An 8,986-nucleotide genomic window follows, 5' to 3' on the forward strand; every position below is an offset into this window, starting at 1 on the left:
ATGATTATTGAAAAGGTATACAGTTCTGTTTCATATAGGTGTTTCCATAGATATAGTCTCTTTATTTCACCCTGAAAGTGCACCAGATTGATGCATTTAACAAAAACAAAATAATCTTACCGGGGGGGGGGCAAGCCCCCGGACCCCCTTGAGGATTTGAGGTCCGCTCCCACTTAAAATACGTTCACATGGATAGGTTCCCAAATACATTTGCACATGTTTTAAATTAGTAACCCCATGTCCATATGTTTGTTATTGGGTAGATTTAAACTATAGGTATAGGGCTATCACTATGGGTAGCAACGCTGTAAATATTCACAAATAAATCCAGCAAAATGGCACAAAAGAAAACTGGTAGTGTCCTGGCTGGGTGTATAATTCCCGGCCTGACTTATTGTCCCAGCCACCATGTGGGAACCACTGCCCTTATTAAAACCATCAGGATTCTTAAGCAGTGATACAATAGTGGAAAAAATACTCAACCCTGAGTTGTATTGAATAAGTAAGGAGATAAATTACTTATTTTATTTCTGACATGTCCATTAAGCCTTTCATAGTGATCAGTGGAGTAAGCTAGTTACTTTAAGTGTTAAAGACTTAATCTTGTTACTCACTCTTGATTATGGTGTAATTAAGAGGCTTTTGTGAAGCACAAAGAGGGCTTCATGATTTAAGGGACCCTGAGAATATGTCAAAAGTATGTGCATGTAGATCAAGAGAGGATTAATACTGAGTACTCAAATCTAAAAACCTCAGTAGAATGGGGATATTGCTATGTTAATGAGTGTTGTGGCTACATGGCAATCTGGTTAAATCAAACTAGTGAATGTTATGATTGGGAAGTTAAACTATATGGAAGTTTCATAATCTAGGTTTATTCTTCTATAATTTGCTTCTAAAGTAAAATATATTATGTAGGCTTTACTTTACTTGGTTGCAATGGACATTTGATTTGCAAATAACATACCAGACATGCGTCACTCAAAAGTTGAATACATTGGATTGTTGTATTTGAATTAATATAATAAAGGGCAAATAACAAACAGACAATAGCTTGTTGATATCTTGTTACCAATGGAGACACCTATACATTACATTACATTACATTTCAAGTGTCAGCCATTGATCATTACATGTGATGCCAAATGATTGATCAGGTTCTTAAACTTTTGAGAACTCAGTTTTGAGATACTTAAAATTAAATTAAATCAAATGTAAAGCTTTTAAGAACTGTAATGACATTTTGTGAAATGAAAATACATTAACAGAAACATGTATTTTTCAGAAGTGGAAACCTTTATTATTTTCCCATTTTCTCCTAATAAATTCTTATGTATATTACTTTTTAATCCATTTAGCTGGGCTTTGTAACACTTGGATAATATGATAAGGATCAGTCAAAGTCGTCATACATACATTTGTTATAAAAAATAATAATCAAAGTATCAATAAATATATGTGTACTGGTAACATTATGTTTACAAAACAACAACACGTTTAAAATATCGTGTAACTTTAAAAGGCTGCCCCATCCATCCTTTATTTTCCTAGGACGTGGAGCGGAAGAGGCGCGGCTTAGTTAATTTCGCGCGAATTTTCTTTCTTCTTCCTGCGAAGTTGAGCGTTTCCGGAGATCTATTGTGGGTGCTCAGTATTTATACCACACCGACTTCAGGTTATTGTAGCGACCTGCACCTTCATCACTCCGCGGTCCCGGTGTCTGCCCCGAGCAGCAGCAACATGTCTCAGGCTAGAGTTACCGATTTCTTCTCCCAGAGAAAGAAAGGCATCGCCGAGCCAGTGAAAGCAGGCAAGCCGAGCAGGAGCACCGCTGTCGGCCGTGGCTCTGCTGGGGTAACCTCCAATGTCCCCAGGACCAGGTCATTACAAAACAAAGGAGATTTACGTCTGTCCTCCTCCGTCCATGAAGAGTTTGTACGAATGATCGATGAGGCAGCGGAACTAGACCCCGGATCGTGTGTCGGTAACCCCGCGAAGTATTCCCCCTCCAGCCCCCGGACACCGAAGCGGACCTCGTCCGAAACAGAGTTTGACCTCGGGTCTGCGCTGTTCTCAGCCACCGCCGACCACAGCACGGCGAAAAAGAGACGGCATGCGGAGGCCGGTAGAGAGGCTAAAGCTGCGGTCCAGAAAGCTCCGAAAAGGAAGGCCAGGAAGAAACTAGTCCTCCCGCAAGACTCGCCTCAGGTAATGCTAGGCTTCTGACTCCTCCATGGGACATGTAAACAACACATCTTAATGTGCTTTAAAAAGGCAAATAAACAGCATTATTGTAACCCACTGGTGTAAAGTAACATTTAATGTAGTTGTACTTTACACGAGTATTTGCATTTTATACTACTTTATACTTCTACACCACTACATTCTGGAAGCAACTTTTGTATTTTTTAACCCACTACATTTATTTTACAGATTTATATTTACTAATTAATTTTGAAACACAATGCATAACTAGACACAAATACTACAAAAGTTTTAAAATATGATAATTTGGGATAGATTTAATTAACCATCCGAGATTGTAATCAATAACTAAAACCATGAGTGGTTTAACAGAAAAATATTTAGTAGTTGAAAGACACTTCCAGCTTCTTAAATGTGAAGAGTTGTGTGGTTGTTGCAATGAGTACTTTTACTCCCCATTTTAATACCTTTAACTTGGTACCATTCTTGATGCAGTACTTAAAATGTAAACGTTTGATATCTTGCTTTCACTCATCTGAAGAATCGGAACCCTTTGCCCATCCCCGATTGTACTGAATGGCAGGTATTGAGTGTTGGTGTTTGTGTGTGCAGGCTGCCGCTCAGCCCAGAGAGGAGACCCCCCTCTCAGCTCCTGCAGCCTCTTCGTCTGGACACAATGAGAAACACCTTAACCTCCAGACCCCCCCACAGAGGAGTCCAGTCCCCAGCAGGAAGACTGAAGGACGGGCTTCTAAGGTAACGCATTGTGCTTCGATAATCTGACTGCTTCACCAGTCACCACACTTTATCTGGGCAGTTTGTGTCCATCATTATTTAATATGTTTTCGCAAACTAAATAAATACACATTTCTAAGTTCAACCCAACCCTGTGTGGGGAATGAAGAAACCTAACTGTTATCAGCTCATGCATGATATTGTTGTGTTGGGCATGGCTGTGTAAAGTCAACATATCAAATGATATCTACAGTGTTGTTCTGTTCTGGGCAGCATGGCAGTATTTCTTGGAATTATTTTTAAATAAACTTTAGATGACTTTGTAAGGATGTAGTGAAATCATGAACAGCATATGTAGCACTGTACTGTAGATACATGGGTCTTTAGACACACACACACACACACACACTCTTTCATTAGTAGGATACATACATTCAATGTTGGTTTTGCTCTGTACGTCGGATTGGTTAAAAACAAGACCAAAACAATATTGTCACATTTCCCTTTTTGAAAGTCCTGAATTGATCCCCATGATAACCCCTCTCTCTGTCAGGCTCTGGGTAAAGAGGACCTTGCAGCCCTCAAGTCTCGCCTTCAGAGGATCAAGAAACATGCAGAGAGAATCCCCAGCCCTGCTTCAGCCCCCACACCATCCTCTCCAGCTGCTTCAGCGCTCAACAGCACCCCCACCCCTGCCATTTCTGATGCTAAGACCCTCAAGTCAACTGTAGCACAGGCTAAAGAGCTAGCTGTTAAAGCTCAGCAGAGGAAAGCGGAGCGAGAGGCCAAGAAGAGCAGCCCGAGTGAAACCCCATCCCAGGACAGGTGAGCAAAGTGAAGCATACCCTCAGACAAATCTGTAGAGTGCAGCTTGAACACTACATTTCCACTAACTGTTCCCCCCTCTCCTGTTGTCCCTCAGTACTGAGCAGCCGGCCTACCAGCGGTACCACAACCTCGCCCAGGCCGCCCCCCCGGGATTGTCCCTGCCGTACAAGTACAAGGTGCTGGCTGAGATGTTCAGGAGCATGGACACTGTGGTGGCCATGCTGTACAACCGCTGTGAGACCACCACCTTCACCAAGCTCAAACAAGGAGTCCAGGACATGATGCACAAGTAGGTGGACAGATGGAGGAATGTTGAGTGATTTTGGGCACATACTATGTTCATATTAGCATGCATTGCCTCTACTGTGACATGTCTCCATGCTTTAATGTTCAGAAAGCTCTTTATTTGTCTAAACAAAGGAGGAGTTTCAGCCAGGGAACACAGGGATTTTAGCCTTTGCAGACAATTTACATGCACAAAAAAGAGTTATCATTTAAGTAGTATTGTTTCCTGGTTCGAATTTGCAAAAGAGTGTCTTTCACTGACATTTCTTTAGAGAATTAGAAAGCTGTTGTGAAAAAACACATTGTTGAAGACTTTTTAAGTGACTCCTTAAAACAATTCTTACAACTGGAAGAGGGAACTTGCAGCACATCCGCTGTACCTCAACTATGTCCAGTAGAGATGCTGTTGTGATGTCTGTTTAAACTACCTTTAGCACCCCTTTTGTAATATTCATTCATCACCACATGGGACATCTTTGACCAACAATTCGATTTTCCAAAAGCTCTGGGATTTGACAACATCCTGGATGTAAGGTCAGGCTGCAGAAGATAATGTTTTTTTTTTTTTTTTTAACCCCTGCAGGCGCTTTGAGGAGAGCCACGTTGGTCAGATAAAGATGGTGTTTCCTGAGGCCTACACCTTCAGACAGGAGAAGAACATCCCCACCTTCACCAGCGGCATTAAGAAGGGCAGCTACCAGCTCACTGTGGAGCCCGTCGTCCCCTCCGGTAAACACTTTTCTTAACGTTTTCTAGCTAATACAACTTGGATCAGCACACCATTTAATGAAGTTATTTAAACTGTGGGCCTGATTAAATGTCCCCTTTTCTTAGTGTCCATGATAATGTGTACTTTACCTTGTGTTCATGCACTAACCTGTGTGCTGTGTCCTCCTCAGACCAGAATGAACCTCGTCCTTTCCTCTCGGCCACTCACCTCCTGGAGAGGAGACAAATCTTCCACCACAGTCTGGTCTCTGTCGTCAAACAGCACCACAAGGTCAGCAGCTGCTTCAGTACTATTTCTAATAGTAAGCGTCACAATAGAGTAGTGCAGGAATGAGTCCTACAACCCGGAAATGAGTCAGCATTTGAGCACCGGTCGGCCTGTTGATGTGTTTTTTTTAACGTGTTTTTTGTTAGATGCCAAAAATAAGGTCTGTGGTTAAAATGCGCTTACCATATTTTCACGATTTGTTCACTGGTGAATGTCTGAAGGTTTTACGTATCTTTTTAAAACGGCAGTTGGCCGACAAGTGACTAAATTAGACTAATAAACGTCATCACGCCCAACATTAGCCGCCTTTAGCTTAGCGGTGGTTACTTTAACTCGTGTTTCTGTGCTGTAGTTTCCTTATAGCCTAACGTTAGCTTTTTACTTCTAGTGATTGTTATTTATGCTTCAACAATTTAAAAGTGGTGTTAATATGTAGAAATGATCCTGTGGCAAAAATGTGTGTCTTTGCTACAAATGTTATTTTCTTCAATAATTCAAATTCCAATTGAAAAAATCCCATTCGTTTTTGTAAAGGGAGCCCTTGCAATGCTTACTGTTGTCTCCATACGTCATCCCTGCACCACTCGTTTTTGCTTAAGGCCAATGTTGAGGAGTTTCAACAACGGCCAAGTCCCAAGTTTTAGAATAGATTTTGTGTTAAGTTCTGGGATTGTTTTCTACAGTAACAATCAGAAAATATATTTTGGTCCTGAATGAAAGATTCACCTCTGTTTCTGCAGGTGTTTCTTTCCACTTTGGTTCCTGTGGTGACTGTTCCAGAGGACAAACTGACCCGCTGGCACCCCCGCTTCAATGTGGACACTGTCCCAGTCATCTCCACCAGCCTGCTTCCCCAGCCCCCCCACACCGAGAAACTGTCCACCGCTCAGGAGGTGCTGGACAGGGCCTGCTCCTTCATCACACCCAAGGTACTGCATGTGCTAAAACTATCAATTTAAGTATAATCATTGGGTAACGGTGTTGAAGTACTAAGTGTTATTTGATAACGAAACTGTATATTTCACTATCAGTGTTTTGATTGCATTCACTGAGCATTGTTCTGTCAAAACTAAATGGAAATGTCCTCTCTTCCTGCGTTCAGATGGAGAAGGCTCTAGCTGCTCTGGCTCTGAAGACTGAAGAGACTAAAGAGCCCACACCTCCACAGAACCCAACAACCCCCCCACCCCCAGCTCCATCAGAAAATCAGGCCCCAACGGCCCTGAAAGGAGTGTCCCAGTCCCTGCTGGAGAGGGTAGGTGTTCCAGGAGGGAAACATTGGTGCTGGGGTGGGCAGTGCTTTATGGGGACACACCTAGTTTTGCCCCGTTAGATAATGTATCTTGTTATCTTCATATTGATTTGGGTGCTCGGTTGGTGTTGCAGATTCGGGCAAAGGAGGCCCAGAAGCTCCAGGCAGCCATGACGAGAAACCCCGTCCAGGAGGGGCGCCTGCTGATGATGTCACGGCTCCCCGAGCTGGCCAGGATTCTCCGGAACGTTTTTGTGGCAGAGAAGAAACCAGCTTTAATAATGGAGGTGGTCTGTAACAAGATGGTGGCCAGCTTCAGATCTGCCCTCAGCTCAGGTTGGTAGTGACATTAAGCTCACAAAGATTATTTTCAGTGGCTTTTTGTACGAACTAACTGCATTGACTTCTACTAGAGAGGTCATGTTTTTGTCTTTGTGACAACATCTCATACTTTGCAGATCCTCCGTGCCAGGTTCAAACAGGACGTGCCCCCGTTGTTTTAAAATTACCAACTTATTCTGCACATTTTTCTGTTGTTTGTGCATGACAAAAAATGTGAATGGCTTTGTAATGAACGGAGCCACCAGAGATGAATCCACATCACTACTTGTGGGAGAAGCTGAGAACCATCCTGCATACATTGTTTATGCATCTTATGAATTAAAAGGGGTGGATAAGCAGCGTTTTACTGTAGCATTCACCATTATCTTGTGATATGAAGCGTGTTCTTATTGTATCATTTTTAAACAACTGTTACTGATTGGCTGTTCCTCTCTAATGAACAGGTGAGATGGAGAAGCACATACGTCTGCTGGCAGAAGTGGCCGGTGAATGGCTGAAAATTCATCCAATCAGGAAGGACTTTTACCTGAAATTGAACAAGAACATGGAGCTCAACATCGTCCTGGACCAACTGAGCAGCACACTGCAAGAGGAGGAGAGGACCTGAGAGGACTGACAGAATAATGACCTCAGTGACCCCCCCCACCTTTCTCAGGTCCTTACTATAGGACCTGTAAACTGAAGGCTAGCTCCCGTCTAAAGGGCTTCACTGAATAACACTGTTTTGTGAACAGAAGGCACGTCTGACATGTTGTACAGACAGGTGTGCTGTAGGCTCTGAGTCTTCTTCTCTCAGCTCCAGGATGAAGGTATGTCCCGAAATCCAGAGACCATGTGGGATCGATCAGACCTAATTCCCCCCCCCCCGTGTTTTAAAAGAAAAGGTTGTTTTAACCACAGTTCTGTTAAAGGATATGAAGATGTGCTTTGTTTTGTTTCATCCATAAAACTGTTGTTGCTGTTCCAGTCTTTTTCTGGATCTATTTTCTACAATGTAGAACTGATGAAAGCTTACAGTTTTATAAGTCATTGTTTACCAAATGCAAATTTGTCAGAATCCCGATGCCTGTTTTCTGTGAATTCAGTTAATTAAACATGACAATCATAAAGCAACGGCGACTTTTTTAAAATTATATTACCACTGGTATAAAATGCTCATGCTACCTCTAAAGAAAATCGTAATCATTAGGGAGATGCGTTCAGACATATCTTTGTTCTCCATGATACATTAAACAACATGCGTCTCACCTGGATAAGTGCACATAAGCTGATCTAAACTTGAAGTGAATAAATTGAGACTTTCTGCGGTTGTATTTGTGTCTCCTGATCTTTCTTTAACAATATTTCTCTAGTAGTAAAGATGAGAATGAATGAAACAGCTTGCTAAAAGGTCAAAGCAGCTGGAAGGCATTGCTTATCCATAAAGCTTTGATACATTTGTATAGCAGCAGACTTGTTCCTCACCAAGCTTTACACCTCAGGGTTAGTATAAACATATATGCTAAATTATTCAAGATGATACATCACGTGAATGAGATTGATGCTTCCGAGTATGAAGGGAGGTCCATCCCCTAGTGACACCTCACTCATGCTACTCTGAAAACCAGGGTAACACAAGTAACCTACAAATAGGTTGTTATAGTGGTTAAAGTATTAAATGTGTTTTTGTTGTAATGTGGTTGACATTGTATGTCTTATATAATAACATATTTCCATACATTTTAGTGTCTATATTCATGGTTCTTAAAAAAAGTACACTAAAATAATAGTCTCTTCTCTGCAGAGACGGTATAATTATATAAAGTATTAGGAAATAATTTAAGAGCACAACTTATTTCATTTACTATAGTCAGGGTTCATACACTTTTTCACCAATGACTTCTCCATGACCTTTACCTAATTTTCCATGACCAAAAAAATTTCTTTTTCAGCGGTGCCACTGAAACATTTGTATTTTAACATGGTAAGCTGGAAAATAAGCTCTGCATATGAAACATGTTGTTCCTATCTAAAATAAATCAAATAGTAGGCTTACTAACGTGATTGCAAAATACCTTGACAGTTAAATGCCATTTTACGTTTCATTGCTATACCATACATTATTTATTATCGTTATAGTATTACTATTTCGGCGATTAGATAAAATATAAATTATATTTGATGCAACTTTGGTTACATTTCCATGACTTCTCCAAAACTTTGGGAAAAATATTGTTTTCCTTAACTTTTCCAGGGCCTGGAATTAGCATTTTGAATTTCCATGACTTTTCCAGGTTTTTAATGACCGTAGGAACCCTGTATAGTGAATGCTGCAATGTGAGGTAGAGATGATTCATTGCTCA

The 8,986-nt window shown here is 41.3% G+C and overlaps 1 protein-coding gene across 1 annotated transcript; it reads left to right on the forward strand.

Moving 5' to 3' along the window:
- The first annotated feature begins 1,571 nt into the window (after positions 1 to 1,571).
- On the forward strand, positions 1,572 to 7,957 carry cdt1 (chromatin licensing and DNA replication factor 1). Its single transcript, XM_079687897.1, has 10 exons — positions 1,572 to 2,208; positions 2,818 to 2,961; positions 3,494 to 3,765; positions 3,863 to 4,057; positions 4,637 to 4,782; positions 4,953 to 5,053; positions 5,791 to 5,979; positions 6,153 to 6,305; positions 6,437 to 6,638; positions 7,088 to 7,957. The coding sequence occupies exons 1-10, from the start codon at positions 1,741 to 1,743 to the stop codon at positions 7,249 to 7,251; spliced, it is 2,034 nt and encodes a 677-aa protein (XP_079544023.1). The 5' UTR covers positions 1,572 to 1,740; the 3' UTR covers positions 7,252 to 7,957.
- Positions 7,958 to 8,986: the final 1,029 nt, after the last annotated feature.

The sequence above is a fragment of the Notothenia rossii genome (assembly GCF_949606895.1).
Source record: "Notothenia rossii genome assembly, chromosome: 6".
Classification (NCBI taxonomy): domain Eukaryota; kingdom Metazoa; phylum Chordata; class Actinopteri; order Perciformes; family Nototheniidae; genus Notothenia; species Notothenia rossii.